Genomic DNA, 23751 nt, shown 5'->3' on the forward strand with positions numbered 1-23751 from the left:
CATTTGGTATGATACTAACTGTAGGTTTTTGAAGATGTCTTTTATAATGTGAGGAAGTCCTCTCTATTCTTAATTTGCTGAGACACAATATAATTTTAATATAAAAAAGTACCAAAAGCAGTGTGTACAGTTCCATCCTGATTTTGTGAAAAAGGGTTTTTGGATTGATTAAAAAAAAGAGTGGAAAAATTTGTGGACTACTTAGTTCAAAGTAGTCCTTTTGGGCTGAAAATTGAGAATTTTCTTCTTTACCTATTTCTGTATTTTCTAAATTCTTCAGAATGAACCTATATGTATTTTTTTTATAACAGAAAAATAACATTATGAAAACTGATTAGGTGTTCTAGAAAGAATGATTTGCAGACAGAAGAAAAAAAAAATTAGAAGGTAAATAAAGTAGAAATCTAAGAAGACAGAACTGACTTAGTAGCAGGGTCAGCACGAGAATGTAAACTCTCTGAGGGCCAGGGGTGACCGAAGGATGCCCACAGCACAATAAATCAAGTCACTAGTGTCTCAGCTTTGACTATGAAATGCCATTTATGCATTTGGCATTCTGAGCATGATTTTGGTGGGTTTGGAACCAGGTTTCTGTCTTTCCAAGTAGTTTTTGCTCATTATTTTAGAAGGAGGAAAGAGAAAAAGAGATTGAAACTGAGCTGAACTGCTGAACCAGGAACAGAATGATATGATAGGTCCTAAGAGAGGGGAGGAGGAGCGCGCCCCTAGCCCCAGGTTGCGAGGCGGAGCGCGGGCGGCTGGTGCGGGCTCCGGAGCCCCGCGCACTCGTGGGCGGCGGGAAGGGGGCAACAGCGCCCCCGCCTGGTTCCCGCGTTTGCGGGCCAGCACCTCCGGTCCGCCCAGGTGCCTCGAGAGCGCATACCGCCGCCGGCGCTCTCCGGGTTCGGGGGCTCCCGCGCCTGCCGTGTGCCCGGGGCGGTGGCGGCGGCTACAGGCAAGGGGCGCGGCGCTGGCACTGCCCTGCGGCCGGCGGGCTGCAGCGAGCCCCGCGGACCGGCTGGAGCCGGGCTGAGCCGCCGCGCCCGCATCGCGCCGCACACCGCCGAGGCTTTCGCGGACCGTGGCGCGGGCGCGCCGGGGCGGCGTGGGGACCCTCGCCGGGCCTCGCGCCCACCTTCCCAGAGGCCGCGGCCGCGGGCAGCTCGGGCCCGCGGCCCCTCAGCCTCAAGTCTGGGAGCTCCCGGCCCTACTCTGACATTGCCTATGGGGATCCGAGAGTTTCCCGGCAGCGCACCCAGGGGCAAAGGCATCGCCATGTGAGTAGCGCCCCGGGTGCGGGTGCGCGAGCGGGCGGCGGGGTGGCCTTCGGCAGCTGAGACACGGGCAGTCTGAAGCTGGGGAGGGGGCGGCGCGCGCAGCGGAGCTGTTTGGGAAGTTTAGGGCATCCTCTCCCTCGCCACTCGCCCCAACCTGCTCTGCCCCGAAGCGCCCAGTGCCCGGCTCCAGAGACGGGACCCGACGCCCAGGCTGCCGAGGGAGCTGGGGGTGGGGGCGGTGGAGCGGGGAAGGGCCGCACCTTCCCGTAGAGGGCCCCCGGCTGCGCCCAGCTAGCCCTGGGATCTCACCCACATTCTCCCCCGCCCCTTCTGTCCCTCCCTACCAATCTGCCCGCGGCCTCAGTGGCATGAGGAGGTCACCGGACGTCAGCCCCCGGAGACTGTCCGACATCAGCCCCCAGCTCCGGCAGCTCAAATACTTGGTGGTGGACGAGGCGATTAAGGAGGATCTGAAATGGTCGCGCTCGGTGGAGGACCTCACCAGCGGGCCCGTGGGGCTCACGTCCATCGAGGAGCGGATCCTGCGCATCACCGGCTACTACGGCTACCAGCCCTGGGCGACGAGCTACAAAAGTAAGACCCCCCACCAAGTACCCTCCAGGTGCCCGCCCCCCACCCCGCCTCCGCCCCGGCCCCATTTTCCTGGTCCTCTGGCGCATCTGCCTTGCAGTTGGCTCAGCAGTCTCCGGGAGCGCGCCCAGACACGAGTCCAGCCCCTCCCTGCTGTCCTGTCCGCACACACAGACCCAGGTTTGCAAGTTTTAGGAAGAGGCCTGGAGACGGTTCTCTCGGACCTTTAGGAATTTCTGATCCGTTTTCTTAACACCCTGTCTCCTTCCCACAGGCATCTCTCTGTCTTTATCTCCTTGCACTTGAGGTGTCACAGGAGATTGGAAACTCAGTGTATTCTTGTCCTGTGTGGCTTCTCTGTGGATCCGAAAGTGTTAGCTGTCCCGGCTTGGGTCTCAGCTGGCTTAGTGAGAAACCGCAGACTCGGCACGCCTGGATTTTAACTCTTCCCTGGATCCCTTAGGCCTGATGATGCAGGAATTATTGGGGTCTTCGTTTTAGATCTCTTTCATTCCCTTTGTCCTCAGTTTGGAGGTTGCCTATGGATCATTCTAGCGATTGGCATTTGGTCCTTGAGAGATGAATGGTTGGTGCCAGGTGGAGCAGCCGAAACTTTTCTTTGCCAGTGGCTCCAGCTGATGGCTTTGGCAATGCTGGGATCAGTTTATACAGACATTACCTGTGTGATCAGGACTAATTTGGGGGGATTTCTTTCTCTCATTTGGAAGAGAGAAGTTGGCTACAATGAACTCTGGAACCTATAACTGTAAATTATAATTTGGTGATTCCATCACTTGTTCCACAAGCAGAAAGAGAGCCATTTACCACCTCAGTCAGTCCAAGAAATGAGTATTGCTTCATTCCATTTGTAATCAAGACTAACAGCTTAATTATTCTGAGATGTGGTTTTATCCTTCAGTCCTTGAAATTGGAACATATTTTATCAGTCTTCAGGAAAAAAAAAATCAGGCTTTTGTAAATTAATCATATTGAGTTCTAAAAATATGTCTACCTTTAGTTTTTCCCTAAAGCCCTTGGTTCCAAGCCAAAGGTCAGTGGTATGCTGGCGGTTAGCTGGTAACTTTTAAGTTATGTGCAGGAGGAAGCAAATAATTTTATAATGTTTTGTTTCACGCCTTTACTTGTTTTTAAAGGATGAGAGTGATTGCATTTAACTCCGTATCAGTCTTTAAAAGGTTATCTGCGTCTCCTCCAATCTCCTGGTGCTAATGCTAGAATTGTAGCTGATAAACGGGCTTTGGATCACACAAGGAAGAGACCAAGATTTCTTTTCAGCTGAGAAACACTGGGTATAGGATAAGAGAAAGAAAACCCATTGGAAACGATTTCTCTTATAGATAAGGGTAGGACTCTCAGTTTCTGTTTCTGCTTTCTAAATTTCTATTAGACATTGTCTCTTATTTCTGTTCTCAGCTCTCTTAATAAGAAATGAGAATTGTCTAAATAAAGACAATTGTACAAATTACAGCCTTCTTAGCATTGTCTATTTAGGCCCTGAAGTAGTAAGATTTATCATTGTAAATCTATTTATGACTGGTCCTGTGTGCTTTGTAGAAATTTCCACCAAGGTTCATGACTCTGGGTGTCAGTGGGGAGCTTACAGCAGTGATTGATTGTGTTTGGTACAAATACACTTAAAAATTAAGGCAGGGAAAAGACCATATGGAAAATGAGTCTCTTGTACCACCAGTGGTATTCTTAAATACCTTCTCTGGGGCTTCATTGAAAGAGTAAAAATCAGGGGATAAGGCTACAGTGATCATTGTGATAAGAAAAATCACTTTACTCCGACCTCTATTCCTGTGAAGATTCTTCTTTATTCCAAGAGATCTCCTTTTTACTAAAATGCTTGAGGTGACAACTGACAATTTGATGAATTAATTGGATTTTGGTTTTAAATTTAAAGAAGCTCATGTTTTATTAATGTTGCCAAGCATGTTTTAGGTCAGTCCTTTGGCTGTTTTCCATTTCTACCCAAGTAGGAAAAAAAGGAAAAATAAAGGTTTATCTGTCGGTATCAGTGAGTTATTTTATTGGTTAATAATTACACTCAACAAACTGGAAGAGATGATGATTACAAAATACTCTTCTCAGGGTGTCAAGAGCAAGTTAGGGAATGTTCCAAGCCTTATCCTTGATATTATGATGTCACTTTGATTCGTCTTTCAAAGTGGCTTCTCTGTGTCCCCACTGAGGGAATTGACAGTGAGGGTGTCTGGGTTCGTGGAGAGTGTAAGCTGCCTTTATAGCAGCAGATATTATGGGTTGACCAAGTATTCATTGTTGTCCTCTTAATTTTTAGACTTTGTTCATCAGTCGTGTCTAACTCTTTGCTACCCCATGCACTATGCAGTCTATGGAATTCTCCAGGCCAGAATACTGGAGTGGGTGGACTTCTCCAGAGCATCTTCCCTTCCCAGGGATCGAACCAGGATCTCCTGCATTGCAGGTGGATTCTTTACCAACTGAGCCATCAGGGAAGCCCTTGTTCGGGGCAGTGAAGATAAATGAGGTAATTGGGAACAGAGCAGGAATAATCTTTGCTCAAGACTCTGAGCCCAGTCAATGAGATGAACGAATTTCCCTGTAGACAAGGGACTTTTTGTGAATAATTGTTTTTTAAAAAAATCCTACAGGCCCCCGGGTCTGAGAGGGATGGTTTGTATGTAACATTCAACTGAGGATTAAGCTATAAGCTGGTGGAAGGGTGGGATTCCTCTTTTCAGTAGCCACAGTCCTCCAATTCCACATTCCCTGTTTCTGAACAAAAATACTGCTGGACAGTATTCTTAGGGGTGCCTTCCCTGGTGGCAGTAAAGAGTCTGCCTGCCAAGCAGGAGACTCAGGTTTGATCCCTGCATTGGAAAGATCCCCTGGAGAAGGGAATGGCTACCCACTGCAGTATTCTTGCCTGGAGAATTCCATGGACAGAAGAGCCTGGTGGACTACAGTCCATGGGGTTGCAAATAATTGGACACAATTGAGTAATTAACACTTTTCACTTTCATTCTTAGGAAGTCCTTGGCTTCCCAGCTGTAAGTGTATCCAGAGCCCAGAAGGCATGTGGTCCAAAGTAGTTGCTCAGTTAATGTTTGTTGAACGAGGGAATGGATATGACCTGAAACATTGATCTCTGAGCGAGAAAACCTTTGAATGTACATCATAACACTTTGTATTGTTTAGTTCTTTATGCTCACTTATGTTAGCTTGGAATTTGCTTTATCCTTTCCTTATTCTTCCATGGTGAGTGCCATCTTTGGCTTTCTGAACCATAGACTAGACTAGAATCCTTTTTTTTTTTTTTAAGTGGCTTTAGTTTATTCTAATATAGCAATTGTATTGACTGATTTTATAGAGTTAAATAATCTTGCATGCCTATGGCAAACCCTCATGATTTTTTTAATTGAAGTATAGTTGATTAAAAATGTATTCATTTCTTGTGTACAACAAAGTGATTCAGTTATACAGATATCCCTTTTCATTTTCTTTTCCATTATGGTTTATTACAGGATATTGAATATAATTCCCTGTGCTATATAGTAGGACCTTGTTGTCTAGCCATCCTATATATAATAGTTTGTATCTGCTAATCCCAAATTCCCAATCCATCCTTCCCTCACCTGCATCCATCTTGGCAACCACGATAGACCAGAATTCTTTTTTTTTCTTAATTTATTTATTTTTAATTGAAGGATAATTACAGTGTTGTGTTGGTTTCTGCTGTACATCCACATGGGTCAGTCATAGGGATATACATGGAGCAGAATTCTTCTTTGGTTTTTATGGAAATTCTGACTTTATATGACTATTTTACTTGAAATATAGGCCTTGCCACAGTGGGCCAGAATTCTTGATGGCACACTTTCATTTAACCCAGGGATTCTCATCTTCAATGCTACTGACACTTGGTCACTGAATAATCCTTTATTATGGAGGCGGAGCCGGGGGGGAAACATCTTGTGCATAGAAGGGTGTTTAGCAGCATCCCTGGCCTGTAGTACACCCCTCCCGCAAGCTGTGACAACCAAAAGTGTTTCCAAACAATGCCAGATGTTTCCTGGAGAGGTGAAGAGTCCTCATTTAGCCTCACTCCAAATTTCTGCTGCAAGTGAACTATCTTACCTGGAGCAGTAGTGCTCACTTAGCGGGCCTGCCTTCTCAATTCTTGGCCTTCTCTTCCTTCTTCCTAGACTGCGTCTTGTGTTTCCAGGAGGGGCCAGGCTACAATAAACCACCTTCTGCAAAGAACTGGTTGCTTCTGCAGCTAACGTGATTCTGAAACCACTCACTGTAAATTGATACCCTGTAGAAAGTGCTCGAGAATTCAGAACAGTTTGGATAGCTTTTCATTTTTTAAAATTGTTGTTGGAGTGTAGTTGCTTTACAGTGTTATATTGGTTTCTATTGTACAGTGAAGTGAATCAGCTATATGTGTATGTATGTATATATCCCCTCCTTTGGGGAGTTCCTTCCCATTTAGGTCGCCACAGAGCACTGAGTAGAGTCCCCGCGCTATGTGATAGGTACGCATTAGCTGTCTATTTTATACGTAGTGTCAATAGTGTATGTGTGTCAGGGCCAGTTTCCCGGTTCATCTGATCCCCCCTTTACTGCCTTTGTGTCCACACCTTTGTTCTCTGTTTCTGTTGTAGAAATAAGGTCATCTATTGGCAAAGACTCTGATGCTGGGAGGGATTGGGGGCAGGAGGAGAAGGGGACGACAGAGGATGAGATGGCTGGATGGCATCACTGACTCGATGGACATGAGTTTGAGTGAACTCCGGGAGTTGGTGATGGACAGGGAGGCCTGGCGTGCTGCGATTCATGGGGTCGCAAAGAGTTGGACACGACTGAGCGACTGAACTGAACTGAACTGAACTGATACCATTTTTCTATATAGGAATATAGGACAGCTTTTCTAGTGACTTCCTTTCCCCTGCCACCAGGGCCACAGCAGAAGAGAAATGGCCAGCTGGACTCTCTTCTACCTCCCTCTTCCTTTCATAATTCTCTGGGATAGACACCAGTTGGGGAGGAGATGCCTGTGGAGGGGAGGAGATGACTGTGGAGGGCAGGGGGAGGACCAGAGACCAGGAATGAGCCATCCTAAAAGTGGACAGTGAGGCCCCAGGCCCTGGATGCTGTGGGGGACTGGCCGCATTTGGTTACAGAATGATTGAAGTTGTGGATCTTGGAGATCTCAGACGGAGGTTCTTATGCAAGATAAAAGAGCATCTATATATGTCCCTTTATTTTCACTTATTCCTTTAGCAAAGCTTTATTTATTCATTTAATTTGGCTGTGCTAGGTCTTGGTTGCAGCACTTGGACTTTTTGATCTTTGTTGCTGCATGTGGGATCTTTAGTTGAGCATGTGGGGTCTAGTTCCCCAACCAGGATCGAACCCAGCCCCCTTGCATTGGGAACATGGAGTCTTAGCCCTTGGACCACCAGGGAAATCACTTATTTAGCACAGTTTTTGAGAGTATTTACTCCATGCCAGCATACACAGATCAGTTTGGAGAAGATGTTCACAGCTGAGGTATGTCCTTGTCAAGAAATAGAAATCCACAAATACTTACATCTGGAAAATAGATACATTATTTACATTTTAGCAGGGATGTGTTATTTTGCACACATCCTTTGTTTCCCTAAAGGATGTTTTCAAATAGTGAGCTCACAGCATTTTCTAGTAAAGAAATTTTCTAGGAATAGCTTTTGGAGAGGTCATGTTTATTGCTTAAAATGAAGTACACTTGTCTCCTGAGCGCATTTAATACTCCGTGTAGTGTGCATGGTGCTCGTATATGTGAATATTAATACAAATAATTTTTAAAAATCGGGATATGGTTACTTTACAATGTTATGTTGGTTTCTGCTGTACAATGAAGTGAATCGGCTATGGGTGTACATACACCCCCTCCCTCTTGGAGCTTCCTCCCACCTCATCCCTCATCCCATCCCTCTAGGTCATCACACAGAGCTGAGCTCCCTCTGTTATATGGCAGCTTCCCCCTAGCTCTCTGTTTTACACATGGCCATGCACATTGCAGTCTTCCAGTTCAAAGTCCATCTTTATGTCTGCCTCTCTATTCCTGCCCTGCAAATAGGTTCCTCTGTACCATTTTTCTAGCACATATATGTGTTAATACATGATTATTTGTTTTTCTCTTCCTGACTTACTTCACTCTGTATGACAGATTCCGGGTCCATCCACATCTCTGCAAACAGCACAGTTTTTTCCCTTTCTGTGGCTGAATAATATTCCATTGTAGATCTGTCTGTCTATGCCACATCTGCTTTGTCCATTGATTTTTTAAAAAATTCTGATGAGTGTAGTTTTAAGTCATCTGTAGAGTAGAGGGTAGGCTAGTCCCACATGAACACCACATCTCTGGTCCATCCTGGCCTGCCATTGACTGCTTGAATCAAGACTAAGAGCGTGTGGAATACTGAGCAAAGCCCAGTTTATCTGGGGGGAGGTTTTGTAGCCCAAGGTAGAAAATGCGGGGCATTGAATAACTCACCTCATGACAAGGAAAAAGCATGTTTTTCCTTGTTTTCAGGGTCCTTTAGTTTTCAAATACTAGGAAGGGTTTCTGTAAGTTGAGAGGGAGAGTTTTTTGGAGAAGGACAGTCTTTCTACTCACTCTGCCCTTTCAGACCAGTGCATGAGTAGAGGTTGCTGATGTTGTTTCTAGTGATAACTGGAACAGTGGCTCATAGTATAATTGAATTCTTAGTGAGTAACTTCTGTTTGATCCTCCCAAAATAGTAAAGGTCAGGTCAGCAATTCAAAAATGACCCACTTGGAAGAGAAGTATAATTTGGTTGTAAAAGGTCATTTTACAGTGGAGCTTGGCATATGAAATTAAAGATTGAAAAGATTTCTTATGTATTCCGTTTCATATTCTTTTCCCTTATGGCTCATTACAGGATATTGAATTGAGTTCCCTGTGCTATACAGTGGGACCTTGCATATTCATTTTTTTTATAACAGTTTGCATCTTCTAATCCTAAACTCCTAAACCATCCCTTCCCCCACAACCGTGAAGTCTGTTCTCTGTGTCTGTGAATCTGATTCAGTTTTGTAGATAAGTTCATTTCTCTCCTATTTCAATTCCACATAGAAGTGATATCATATGGTATTTGTCTTTTTCTTTCTGACTTACTTCACTTAGTATTACGATCTCTAGGTCCACCTGTGTTCCTGCAAATGGCATTATAGATGGAAAAGATTTTAAAGGAAAAAAAGTTGGAAGGCAGGAATAAAGCATAATATTTTCTAACATCTACAGAGAGTCAGTTTTATTCCTGAATATGAATACACACTAACAATTTAGTAAGTATTTTTCTGAGATTAGACAGGATTAAAATGCAGAATGATTCTTTTTTAAGAGAACATGTTTGTCTCCAGGACACTTAGATCATCGGTCGTTGGTTATAAACCGTTTGCTAATGATCCAAATTCTCACTCCAGGAAAACCTAGTCTTCCTGGCCATAGAAGAGGCCTGGGCAAGGAGATTTCTCACTGTTCTTCGTAAGTCTGTTCTGAGTCTCTACAAAGTGCCTAGTCTAAGAGAAATCACTCCAGCGGTGAGTGTTTCTCCTTGCCTTAAGTGGCTGAAAAAATCAGGTGAGTTGTGTTAAAAAATGAATCCACGTGTGTATGAGCTGTTGAACTCTGTTAAGTGTTTCAGTGAGAGTTGATAAGGATGTTGATTGAATTGTAGCCCCTCAGGAAGGAGGGGACAACCACAGTATTATCTGTGTTGTTGGGAGAAGTGGAGGGAATGAAATCTGCCCCGGGAGCTGCCCTCTTATCTCAGCAGTGTCAGTGCTGACAAGTTACTCATCTCTTCCAGCCTCTGTTTTCTTACCTACAAAACGGGGGCGAATATAACTGTTTTCCAGGATGGTTTTGAGAATTAAATGAAATAATTTGTATCTAGCATCAAGCCCCAGAGAAGGCAATAACACCCCACTCCAGTACTCTTGCCTGGAAAATCCCATGGACAGAGGAGCCTGGTAGGCTGCAGTCCGTGGGGTCGCAAAGAGTTGGACACGACTGAGCGACTTCACTTTCCCTTTTCACTTTCATGCATTGGAGAAAGAAATGGCAACCCACTCCAGTGTTCTTGCCTGGAAAATCCCAGGGACGGGGGAGCCTGGTGGGCTGCCGTCTATGGGGTCACACAGAGTCGGACACGACTGAAGCGACTTAGCAGCAGCAGCAGCAGCAGCATCAAGCCCTTTGCCTGGCATCCAGAAATGCACCTTTATTTCCATTTATTCATTTTGCAAACTTAAAATTTTATTTTATTTTTGGCTGCACTGGGCCTTCATTGCTGTGTGTGGGCTTTCTCTAGTTGCGGTGAGCGGGAGCTGCTCTCTAGTTGGGGTGCACGGGCTTCTTACTGCAATGGCTTCTCTTCTTGTGGAGCACAGGCTGTAGGGGCGTGGGCTCAGTAGTTGGAGCTCACGGGCTCTAGAGCACGGACTTAGTTGTCCTGCAGCATGTTGAATCTTCCTGGACCAAGGATTAAGCCCATGTCGCCTGCACTGGCCAGCGGATTCTTTACCACAGGTAAGTCCCTTGCAAACTTTTCTAGCATCTGGACGTTCCAGAATATAAGTTATGGGAGACAGAATTCTTGCCTTAAAATCTCACAGACTGGAGAAAGGGGCAAGTGAAACAATAGGGTGTGATAAAGGTTGGTGTTGGAATGGTGAGTTTTGGATCAGAACCTGGAGGAGTAATAAACCACGGGAAGTAGGTGGAGGGAAGAGTTGCATTTCGGGCAAAGGGATGGTGTATGCACAGCAGTGCACATGAGCTGTTACTGGGAGGTCACCCAACTCAGCTGGGACGTAGCACCACAGAAATGTACAAGATGAAGCTGGACGGTGAGCGGAAACTGACCCTGTTCTCTGGTCATCTGCTGTGTGTCACCAGAAGGGCCACAGAGGTACAAATGCCACCTGACTCATCCAGGGCCCAGTCTAAGCGTCACTTCTTCCAGGGAGCTGTCCTGACCGTGCTGGATGTGGTGAGGTATCCTTGCCAGGACTCCCATGAGGCTGTCACTTCCCTTACATGTTGTCACGGCTAGCTTAATCATGTGTCTGAAATATACAGATGGAGAGCTGTGCAAGGGCAAGGCTCATCACTGGGTCTCCAGTCCTCAGTGTGGCTCGTGGAACGTAGAACTGTGATGATTCTGTTCCCAGATCAGAGAGTATCTCTGGCACCTCAGTCGATAAACATTCATTAAATGTACTAGCAAAAGACCATTTAGACACACACAGAAGTAGTTCCATCTCCATTTCTGTGGGGTCTTCCAGGACTATCCTGCACAGAAGTCTTCTAATTGTGTTCCTCTGTCAAGATTTGGGACGCCCACTACTTGGTCACCTAAGTACACTGGCATGCAATCCCACTCCCAGTCTCATGTCAGAGTGTTTTGCCTCGTTTTGATAACTTCACTTTAGAAACGATTTGGAAGAAATGAACAAGGAAGAAGAGAAAATGGGTCACTGGAATTTAAAACATGTTCTAGAGGCAAGATTTAAATATTGGGGGAGAGAGAGGTGAATCAGGAAAATGGCATGTCTTTCTGAGAACAGTTGGAGTGGACACTTTTGGGAATATCTTCCCAGCTCAGCCTGACCCCCATGACTGCCCTGCACTGTATCTTCAGGGTGGGCCCTTAGCATCATCTTCCTCCTGGACACCATGGATCAGATTGGAGTGGACCCTTGACCCAGGGTCGCTGTATCAGTTTCTCCCTCCTGGAATTTGAGATTAAAACTAGGAGATTGTGGTCTGGGTGGCATGGTCTATTAAATGGAGGAGAAACCAAGAGGGAGCCATTCTGGCTTTTGTGTGGATAGAGAGACAGAGAAAGCTGGTTCACATAGAGGGAAGAATAAGGCAGGTGTGTAAGCAACCCAGAGAGAGCCTTGATATTTTCCTGCACCCCATGCTGAGTACCATTTCCTTGTAAGGTCAAGATCTTGTTGTGGCTCCTCCTCCAAGCACCACGAGACACCTTCCTGTGAAGTGAGCAGAAGCTACGTTTTGTTCCATGCAACTGTGGACTCCTGGCTTAAGAGTCTTAAGCCATTTCTGCTCAGGCCCATGTAGGACACAACAGGGATGTACATATCAAATAATTTTTCATTGGAAATAAGAAATCACTTCCTGACTGCTGAGATGACGAAGGCTTTGGAGCCTCCATCACTGGAGAGCTTCAGAAAGAGGTGAACATCTAGCAAGCCCAGCTGCACTGAATATTTCCTTATCCTGTGTCAGGATTGAAGTAAACTTTTTTAAAAATACACACACACACATGATGTCTTTTGGTTCAATTCATTGGTGACTGTGCGTTGATCAGTAGAGTAATATAGCAAAGCCTATAAAGGGACTTGGACAGTTAGGAATCCGGTCAATTTTTAAAAATATTTATTTACTTGGCTCTGTTGGGTCTTAGTTGCAGCGCACAGGATCTGTGTCGCATCATGCAGCATCTTCCGTTGCAGCGCTCGACTCTAGTTGTGGCCCTCGGGATTAGTTGCTCCGTGGTTTGTGGGATCTTCGTTCCCAGTCAGGAATCAAACCCATGTCCCCTGTATTGAATTCTTAACCACTGGACCACCAAGGAAGTCCCAGGAATCCGGTCAGTTTTTTTGGTTAATGATGGTAGCACATTTTTCTTATGACAATCTTTGAGAGGGTAGGAAATAAATTGCTCCTCTCGGGTGGTTTGCAGCTGAGAAGGCTTGAGGCTGTTAATGGACTCCTGAGGCAGAGAAATCTTCAGTGTAAACTTCTCAGAACCATTTTCTGGTTTTGACACATGTTTTCTGTGATATTCACATTTGCTCCTTGTCAGTCTGTTATGTATCATCCATAGTACTTGGCCAGATAAGAATCTCTTAGAAGGATTATTTTTATCCTTCTTTATCATCTACTTTGTACCCATGTAGTGTTATAAAAGCTTGCATATATCCTCAGAGTTTTTTCAGTAGGGTCAGAAGAAAGATGCTTCTTTTTGCTTTCTTAGTTTTCTTTTTATAGAGTTTGCTCATTTTCAGTGAACATATATTAAGATGCCCTGTTCTTAAAAAAAAGAATATAATTATGATTGTAGGTATGAAATATTTGGGTTTTGTGCTGTAGTCTCCTCATGCCGTGCATGTGTGGGAGTTTAAAAAACACTCTTTAGTGACAAGTGCATTATGGTGGCAAATAATACAGAGGAAGGACTTGAACTTCTGTCCTCTGTACAGTTCTTTTAAAAGAAAGACTGAAATCGTTTGAAGACCATTTAAATGCCATAACCCAGAACAGCAGATTTCAAGGGTTTATCCAAACTCTTTTCTTTTAAGTCAGCATTTTGTTTTATTAAATATTTAACATAAGCATCTTTGGTAGGTGTATCTGATTTCATGCCATAGGTACGTTTTCAGTTCCATGAAGGTTTTGTAATTCAAATTTATTCTAGAAACACGAATTTATTCTGAAAAATGGTTAGTGGTGCATATGTCATTGTGTTTGTTCTATCTGAAACCTGCATGGGTCTTGTGTTTCTCTCAGAATACATGGAAGGTTTTCAGTGTGGTGGCTGGGAAGGTGGAGAAAAGAACACTTTCAAACCAGACCCCACTGCCACCATGCTCCCTCTTGAGCAGCCCATGGGTCAGGCAGGGACTTCAGAAAATCACTGCAGGGAATTTCAAATACCACTCAAGGGAAGGTTCATTGGTCAATGACTTGGTAACAGATCAAACAGTGGAACTTGCTATGAATGCATATTTATTTAATCATTAATCCATTCATTCATTTTTTTCATCCAGTCACTCATTTACTCACTCTTTCATTTATTCAGACATCAAATAGTTCACTGCTTCTAATGGGCAGTAAATATATTCACTTCTTAGATAAGCTGTACTAAATATATGGCATATTAGCTATTTCCCAGGAAACTATTGAACGGAGAAACCAGACAGACATACCCTAGTCCATGAAGTTACATACTTTCCTTGTTTAGGGCCATCCCACAAGTGGACTCCATGTTTCTTTTTAGTGCTTCCATAACTAAATATCTTGGGGTATTTTGGATCAGATGTTTTGGATCAGGTCTGAACCTCAGGAAAGCTCTTTTTCTGTTCCTTTGGAAACTAGTTGTCTGCTGCTATAGTGAGAGTTCTGATTTGTTCATTTGTTGTAGCCCAGCCTTGAAACGTAGTTTTCTTTTTTTGTGTACTCATGAGTAGATGAGATTAAGTGACTAAGTCTGCACATTTCTTCCCTAATGTTTTCTGTTGCAGGCATTCCGTTTCTTTCCAGTTTTGAACACAGCTTGCCTGAGACCTGAGACGTTTTTCTTCCTCTAACTTGAGCCCTACCAGAAATAGCAGCGGACAGACTGGAATTCAGGGGAGTTGAGATTTACTTCCAGCTCTACGTGTTCTTGCCTGCTTGGCTGTCTGTTCTTACTATGCTGTTTCTCCAGTTCCTGTAAGAGAAAATCCTCAACGTCCACTGAAATATGCCTTTAAAGCTCTTCTCTTGGTTGTTCAGCCTAAGAATCATAACACTGTCCAGTTCTTCTAGATGTGATATTTCCAAGTGGCAGCTCTACTTTTATAAGTTAACAAAAATCAAAACATCCTGATTAATGTGACTATTATTTTGAATATATATATATTATTGAAGTATAGTCGATTTACATTGTTCTGATAGTTTCAGGTGTGCAGCAGAGTGATTCAGTCATACATATATATGTGTGCATATATATATTTTTTTCCCTCAGATTCTTTTCCCTTATAGGCAATTACAAAACATTGTAAACATAGTTTACCTAATTCCCTGTGCTATACAGTAGATCCTTGGTGGCTATCTTTTTTATGCATAGTAGGATGATTATGTCCCTCCTACGCCCCCTATCTATTCCCATGTCCCACCCCACTGCAACTGTAAGTTTGTCCTCTGTATCTGTGGCTCTGTCTCTGTTCTGTAAGTTAATCTGCATCACATTTTTTAGATTCCACATATAAGTGATACACAGTATTTGTCTTTGTCTGGCTTACTCTACTCAGTGTGATAATCTCTAGATTCATCCACGTTGCTGCAAATGACATAATTTCATTCTTTTTTCGGGGTGAGTCCACTGTATGTACATACCACATCTTTATCCTTTCAACTCAGATGGATATCTGGGTTGTTTCCAAGGCTTGTAAATAGTGCTGCCATGAATATTGGGGTGCATGTGTCTTTTTGAATTACGGTTTTCTCCAGATATATGCCCAGGAATGGGATTGCTGGGTCATGAAAGTGAAAGTGTTAGTCATTCAGTCATGCTGAGTCTTTGCAACTTGGTGAACTGTAGCCTGTGAGGTTCCTTTGTCCATGAAATTCTCCAGACAAGAATGCTGGAGTGGGTAGCCATTCCCTTCTCCAGGGGATCTTCCCTACCCAGGGATCGAACCCAGGTCTCCTGCATTGCAGGTAGATACTTTACCATGTGAGCCACCAGGGGAGCCCTTGCTGAGTCATATGGTAATTCTGTTTTCAGTTTTTTAAGGAACCTCCATACTATTCTTCATGATGGCTGCACCAATTTTCACTCTTACTAACAGTAGAGTAGAGTTCCTTTTTCTCCACATTCTCCCCAGCATTTGTTATTTATAGACTTTTTGATCATGGTCATTGTGACCAGTGTGAGGTGATCCTGGGGTCACTTTTCCATGTGCGGATGAATCTAAGTCTCAGAGGTGTGAGTTAAAATCTAGGATGAGGCTGGGTTGTCGAAGGACAGTGTCTTGTTCACTCCTCCCTTCCTATCTTGCTTGCCTCCTTTGACTTCCACCTTCTCTTGGTGCTGAGCATGTGCAAATCTCGTCACAGAGAGAAGGCTGTACATCTTTTGAACTGATGCTTCCTAATGGTCAGCAAGTGCCATCACTCAAATCAATTCTTAGGGACTGAAGCCGAATCCAGCTTCTGTACCCCGACACCAAATCTTGGATATAGTTGGGGTAAAGTAGAAAACAATAACTTTATTGTTTTGCAAGGCAAGGGGGGCCACAGTGGCTTAACGCCCTCAAAACTGTGTGTCCGACCTGGAGGGGCTAGTGAGAGTTTTATAGAATTGGCTCAAAGAACGTGATCAGCTTGTGCTCATTTTTCTGATTGGTTGGTGGTGAGGTAAGTGGGAGTCAGCGTCAACCTTCTGGTTAATGGCTCTGGGGTCTCTGTGCTTGTAGGCAACATATGATTAACTTCTCCCACATTGTTGGGGTGTCAGTATCTGCAAAACAGCTCAAAGGTATGGTTATATGTATCCCTTGAGGGGGAACCCATACTCTGCCCCAGGGCTGCAATGTTGTTTCTTAACTGTTCCTCCCTTGTATGGGCATCCCTTCTTTTCCCTGAGTAGCAACTGTTGGACCTGTGCACTGGAACTCAGGGAAGGTCTAGGAGGCTGAATGAAGCCTATTCTAGAAACGTGCATCAGTTCAGTTCAGTTGCTCAGTCACGTCTGACTCTGCAACTCCATGGACTATAGCATGCCAGGCTTCCCTGTCCATCACCAACTCCTGGAGCTTGCTTAAACTCATGTCCATTGAGTTGGTGATGCTATCCAACCATCTCATCCTCTGTCATCCCCTTTTCCTCCTGGCTTCAATCTTTCCCAGCATCAGGGTCTTCCAGTGAGTCAGTTCTTTGCATCAGATCACTAAAGAATTGGAGCTTCAGTCCAATGAATACTCAGGACTGATTTCCTTTAGGATTGACTGGTTTGCTATTGCAGTCCGAGGGACTCTCAAGAGTCTTCTCCAATACCACAGTTCAGAAGCATCAATTCTTTGGTGCTCAGCTTCCTTTCTAGTCCAACTCTCACATCTATACATGAATACAGGAAAAACCATAGCTTGGACTAGACGGACCTTTGTTGGCAAAGTAATGTCTCGGCTTTTTAACATGCTGTCTAGGTTGGTCATAGCTTTTCTTCCAAGGAGCAAATGTCTTTTAATTTCATGGCTGCAGTCACCATCTGCAGTGATTTTGGAGCCCAAGAAAAATAAAGTCTCTCACTGTTTCCATTGTTTCCCCATCTATTTGCCATGAAGTGATGGGACCAGATGCCATGATCTTTTTTTTTTTTTTGCATGTTGAGTTTTAACCTAGCTTTCTCACTCTCCTCTTTCACTTTCATCAAGAGACTCTTTAGTTTCTCATTGCTTTCTGCCATCAGGGTGGTGTCATCTGCATATCTGAGGTTATTGATACTTCTCCTAGCAATCTTGATTCCAGCTTTTACTTCATCCAGCCTGACATTTCGCATGATGTACTCTGTATACAAGTTACATAAGCAGGGTGACAATATACAGCCTTGATGTACTCCTTTCCTAATTTGGAACCAGTCCATTGTTCCATGTCCAGTTTTAACTGTTGCTTCTTGACCTGCATACAGGCTTCTCAGGAGGCAAGTAAGGTAGTCTGGTATTCCCATCTTTTGAAGAATTTTCCATAGTTTGTTGTCAAAGGCTTTGGCATATAAAGCAAAAGTAGTTGTTCTTCTGGAACTCTCTTGCTTTTTCAGTGATCCAACGGATGTTGACAATTTGATCTCTGGTTCCTCTGCCTTTTCTAAAACCAGCTTGAACGTGTGGAAATTCATGGTTCATGTACTGTTAAGCCTAGCTTGGGGAATTTTGAGCATTACTTTACTAGTGTGTGAGATGAGTGCAATTGTGCAATAGTTTGAACATTCTTTGGCATTGACTTTTTTAAAAATTTTATTTTATTTTTAAACTTTACATAATTGTATTAGTTTTGTCAAACATCAAAATGAATCCGCCACAGGTATACACGTGTTCCCCATCCTGAACCCTCCTCCCTCCTCCCTCCCCATACCATCCCTCTGGGTCGTCCCAGTGCTCTAGCCCCAAGCATCCAGTATTGTGCATCGATCCTGGACTGGCATCTCGTTTCATACATGATATTTTACATGTTTCAATGCCATTCTCCCAAATCTTCCCACCCTCTCCCTCTCCCACAGAGTCCATAAGACTGTTCTATACATCAGTGTCTCTTTTGCTGTCTCGTACACAGGGTTATTGTTACCATCTTTCTAAATTCCATATATATGCGTTAGTATACTGTATTGGTGTTTTTCCTTCTGGCTTACTTCACTCTGTATAATAGGCTCCAGTTTCACCCACCTCATTAGAACTGATTCAAATGTTTTCTTTTTAATGGCTGAGTAATACTCCATTGTGAATATGTACCACAGCTTTCTTATCCATTCATCTGCTGATGGACATCTAGGTTGCTTCCATGTCCTGGCTATTATAAACAGTGCTGCGATGAACATTGGGGTACACGTGTCTCTTTCCCTTCTGGTTTCCTCAGTGTGTATGCCCAGCAGTGGGATTGCTGGATCATAAGGCAGTTCTATTTCCAGTTTTTTAAGGAATCTCCACACTGTTCTGCATAGTGGCTGTACTAGTTTGCATTCCCACCAACAGTGTAAGAGGGTTCCCTTTTCTCCACACCCTCTCCAGCATTTATTATTTGTAGACTTTTGGATCGCAGCCATTCTGACTGGTGTGAAATGGTACCTCATAGTGGTTTTGATTTGCATTTCTCTGATAATGAGTGATGTTGAGCATCTTTTCATGTGTTTGTTAGCCATCTGTATGTCTTCTTTGGAGAAATGTCTATTTAGTTCTTTGGCCCATTTTTTGATTGGGTCGTTTATTTTTCTGGAGTTGAGCTGTAGGAGTTGCTTGTATATTTTTGAGATTAGTTGTTTGTCAGTTGCTTCATTTGCTATTATTTTCTCCCATTCTGAAGGCTGTCTTTTCACCTTGCTAATAGTTTCCTTTGATGTGCAGAAGCTTTTAAGGTTAATTAGGTCCCATTTGTTGATTTTTGCTTTTATTTCCAATATTCTGGGAGGTGGGTCATAGAGGATCCTGCTGTGATGTATGTCAGAGAGTGTTTTGCCTATGTTCTCCTCTAGGAGTTTTATAGTTTCTGGTCTTACGTTGAGATCTTTAATCCATTTTGAGTTTATTTTTGTGTATGGTGTTAGAAAGTGTTCTAGTTTCATTCTTTTACAAGTGGTTGACCAGATTTTCCAGCACCACTTGTTAAAGAGATTGTCTTTAATCCATTGTATATTCTTGCCTCCTTTGTCAAAGATAAGGTGTCCGTATGTGTGTGGATTTATCTCTGGGCTTTCTATTTTGTTCCATTGATCTATATTTCTGTCTTTGTGCCAGTACCATACTGTCTTGATAACTGTGGCTTTGTAGTAGAGCCTGAAGTCAGGTAGGTTGATTCCTCCAGTTCCATTCTTTTTTCTCAAGATTGCTTTGGCTATTCGAGGTTTTTTGTATTTCCATACAAATTGTGAAATTATTTGTTCTAGCTCTGTGAAGAATACCGTTGGTAGCTTGATAGGGATTGCATTGAATCTATAAATTGCTTTGGGTAGTATACTCATTTTCACTATATTGATTCTTCCAATCCATGAACAGGCATTGACTTTTTTAGGGATTAGAATGAAAACTGCATTTTTCATTCTAATCCCTAGAATGATTGGAAAACCATTTCCAGTCCTGTGGCCACTGCTGAGTTTTCCAAATTTGCTGACATATTGAGTGCAGCACTTTCACAGCATCATCTTTTAGGATTTGAAATAGCTCAACCAGAATTCCATCACCTCCACTAGCTTTGCGATGCTTCCTAAGCCCCATTTGACTTCGCACTCCAGGATGTCTGGCTCTAGGTGAGTGATCACACCATTGTGATTATCTGGGTCATGAAGGTCTCTTTTGTACAGTTCTTTTGTGTATTCTTGACACCTGTTCTTAATATCTTCTGCTTCTGTTAGGTCCATACCATTTCAGTCCTTTTTGTGCTCATCTTTGCATGAAATGTTCCATTGGTATCTCTAATTTTCTTGAAGAGATCTCTAATCTTATCCATTCTATCGTTTTCCTCTGTTTCTTTGCGTTGATCACTGAGGAAGGATTTCGTATCTCTCCTTGCTATTCTTTGGAACTCTGCATTTAGATGGGTATATCTTTTCTTTCTTCTTTGCCTTTAACATCTCTTCTTTTCTCAGCTATTTGTAAGGCCTTCTCAGGCAACTATTTTTCTTTTTTGCATTTCTTTTTCTTGGGGATGATCTTGATCACTGCCTCCTGTACAATGTCATGAACCTCTGTCCATAGTTCTTCAGTCACTCTTATCAGATCTAATCCCATGAATCTAATTGTGACTTCCATTGTATAATCACAAGGGATTTGATTTAGGTCATACCTGAATGGTCTAGTGGTTTTCCCTACTTTCTTCAATTTAAGTCTGAAATTGGCAATAAGGAGTTCATGATCTGAGCCACAGTCAGCTCCTGGTCTTGTTTTTCCTTACTGTATTGAGTTTCTCCATCTTTAACTGCAAAGAATATAATTAATCTGATTTCAGTGTTGACCATCTGGTGATGTCCATGTGTAGAGTCTTCTCTCATGTTGTTGGAAGAGAGTGTTTGCTATGACTAGTGTGTTCTCTTGGCAAAACTCTGTTAGCCTTTGCCCAGCTTCATTTTGGACTCCGTGGCCAAATTTGCTTTACTCCTGGTATCTCTTGACTTGTAGTTTTGCATTCCAGTCCCCTATGATGAAAGGACATCTGTTTTGGATGTTAGTTCTGGAAGGTCTTGTAGGTCATCATAGAATCGTTCAACTTCAGCATTACTGGTTGGGGCATAGGCTTGGATTACTGTGATATTGAGTGGTTTGCCTGGAAATGACTGAAGTCCATGGGGTCACTAAGAGTTGGACACGACTGAGCGACTTCACTTTCATGCATTGGAGAAGGAAATGGCAGCCCACTCCAGTGTTCTTGCCTGGAGAATCCCAGGGACGGGGGAGCCTGGTGGGCTGCCGTCTGTGGGGTTGCACAGACTCGGACATGACTGAAGCAACTTAGCAGCAGCAGCAGCAGCAGTCCATTTTAGTTCACTGATTCCTAAAATGTCAGTGTTCACTCTTGCCATCTCCTGTTGACCACTTCCAATTTGCCTTGATTCATGGACCTAACATTCCAGGTTCCTATGCAATATTGTTCTTTACAGCATTGGACTTTACTTCCATCACCAGTCACATCTACACCTGGGTGTTGTTTTTGCTTTGGCTCTGTCTCTTCATTCTTTCTAGAAATGTGCATATACATGTGTTAAGTTGAGACTCTGTGTGACCCTATGGACCGTACTCCCCCAGGCTCCTCTGTCCATGGGGATTTTCCAGGCAAGAATACTGGAATAGGTTGCCATATACTCCTCCAGGGGATCTTCCCGACCCAGGGATCAAACCCACATCTCTTATGTCTCCTGCATTGGCAGGTGGGTTCTTTACCACTAGTACCATCTGGGAAGCCCAATCTAGAAATGGGGGATACAGAAGAGCTTTTGTACTGAGGAGCTCTACAGGCTCCTGCTCAATTTTATTTACTCAGGTATAATATTACTTATGCCTCTAAATGAGTGCATTTAATTGGAGACATTATTTTAAATTATGGGGGTTGTCTTGTGCAAAAGGTCTTCCCTGATAGCTCAGTTGGTTAAGAATCCACTTTCAATGCAGGAGACCCTGATTCAATTCCTGGGTCAGGAAGATCCACTGGAGAAGGGATAGGATATCCACTCCAGTATTCTTGGTCTTCCCTGTGGCTCAGCTGGTAAATAATCTGCCTGCAATGTGGGAGTCCTGGGTTCGACCCCTGGGTTGGGAAGATCCCCTGGAGAAGGGAAAGGCTACCCACTCTAGTATTCTGGCCTGGAGAATTCCATGGACTGTATCGACCTTGGGTTTGCAAAGAGTTGGAGATGACTGAGCAACTTCCACTTTCACCTTTTGATAAGAGGGAAGATCTTGTTATGAATGACAGAAAGAGAGACTCTTTTGGAATCCCCAGTGAAACAGAGAAAGCAGAAATGCTGCAGTCTATTAAGAGCGAGTTTCCATGAGCTGAGAGTGGAAAGGATTGATTGGTTTCAGAATCAAGTCTGCACAAGGTCAGAGGAAGAGTACTGAGTGGGAGGCAAGAGTGGGGTTTGAATTTCAAACGGTTTTTATGAGAAGAAGCATGTGTGAAGGTGCTAAGCTGAGGGAGGAGAGGTGACAAGTGCCTTGCGATGCTCTGTGGCCACCTTTGTAGTCATCTCAGATGAATACTGACCCTCATTCCCACTGGTTACACAATCCAAGAGGGGAATGTCAGGTGGTGTGGTGTCATGGCGGACAAACTTGAAGATGATCCCCCGTGATGTCTGCCTCAGAAGTCTAGCCCTTGAGTAATTCCCTCTTTTTGAGTGTGGGTGGGACCTGTGACTTGGTTTTAACCAATAGAATATGGCAGGTGATGGGATATCCTTCCCATGGTCATGTTATGTTACATGAGATTCCAGCTTGCCAGCAAACTCCCTTTAGATCTTTTCTCTCCAGCCTTGATGAAACAGTCGGCCATGTTTTGGAGGCCTGTGTGACAAAGAACTGCGGGTGGCCTTTAGTACTTGAGGGTGGCCTCGCGCCACCAAATAAACTGAAGCTGTTAGCTCTATAATCATAGGGAGCTGAAGACTGCCCAACAGCCAAAGAAGCAGAAAAGTAAATCCTTCCCTAGTTGAGCCTTTTGATGAGAGCCAGCCCCGCCAACATCTTGCCTTCAGCTTCCTGTATAGAGGGGAAAGAAGAATAATGTGATAATGCAGGGCTTCCCAGGTGGTTCAGGGATAAAGACTCTGCCTGCCAAACAAGGTACACTGGAGATGCAGGTTCAGTCCCAGAGTTGGGCAGATGGCTCTAGAGAAGGAAATGGTAATCACTGCAGCATTCTTGCCTGAAAAACCCAATGGACAGAGGCACCTGACAGGCTACAGTCCATAGAGTCACAAAGAGTCAGACATGACTGGATGACCAAGCACACACAGATGCAGGCTACCACAAGGGTAAAGAAATGAACCAGGCATTAGGGGAGACCTGAAGGCTGGGCTTGGTTCTGCCATTTACCGACTGGGTCTCATTGTCCTGGTCCCTCACCCAGCCTGGCCATCCTTTAGTTTTTGTGTTCAAAGAACGGATTTGGTGGGACTTCCCTGGTGGTCCAGTGGTTAAGAATCTGAACTTCCAATGCAGGGTACATGGGTTGATCCCAGGTCTGGGAATAAGATGCCCCATGCTGCGTGGTGTGGCCAAAAATTTGAAAAATAATAATACATTTAAAAGGAAAGAAGGGATTTGGCAAGATTACCTCCTGAATCCCCACCAGCCTAGAATTTTAATGAGTCTAAGATTTATCCACAGTATCAGAGGAAGTCGTCTATTCTGTAAATGAGAGGTTGTTTAAAAAAAAAAGAAAATTAGGAGGCTAGACAAATCTGGGTCCTGTCTAGCAAATCAGCCCCATCTGCATCACTTCGTCTGTGTGTATGAGCTGACACCCTGCTACTGAGTCACTGGAAAGGGAAACACATGGATGAAAGAGTTTCTTTTCATTCCACTACTTTTTCTCATTTCTTTTGGTACATTAACCAAAGATATATTGACTGAATATTCTTTGATTAATTATGTTGAACACTCAACCATGGGAGAGTCTGTTTGCATTTCAAAGCTTGGAAAATAAGAGAAATAACAGTTCTAATGCACCTCTTAAAGAAAATGAGGATTTCCTGTTGAACCACAGGAGTACCTACCTGGTCCTGGGTTATACCTTTTAGGCAGCTAAAAGGGTGACCAAGAGACTTAACATGGCTTTCACTGTGTTGTTTCTATAAGACTGTTTTAG

The 23751-nt window shown here is 43.8% G+C and overlaps 1 protein-coding gene across 1 annotated transcript in view; it reads left to right on the top strand.

The window, feature by feature from the left end:
• Window positions 1–1224: 1224 nt before the first annotated feature.
• The window catches only part of SLC35F3 (solute carrier family 35 member F3), a 434652-nt gene continuing 412125 nt past the window's right edge, over window positions 1225–23751 (top strand). Inside the window, exons 1-2 of the mRNA NM_001192935.2 lie at window positions 1225–1277; window positions 1642–1871. Of these exons, the coding sequence (NP_001179864.2) occupies window positions 1225–1277; window positions 1642–1871 (283 nt within the window). The remainder of the gene's footprint in view (window positions 1278–1641; window positions 1872–23751) is intronic.

Source organism: Bos taurus, chromosome 28 (genome assembly GCF_002263795.3).
Source record: "Bos taurus isolate L1 Dominette 01449 registration number 42190680 breed Hereford chromosome 28, ARS-UCD2.0, whole genome shotgun sequence".
Classification (NCBI taxonomy): domain Eukaryota; kingdom Metazoa; phylum Chordata; class Mammalia; order Artiodactyla; family Bovidae; genus Bos; species Bos taurus.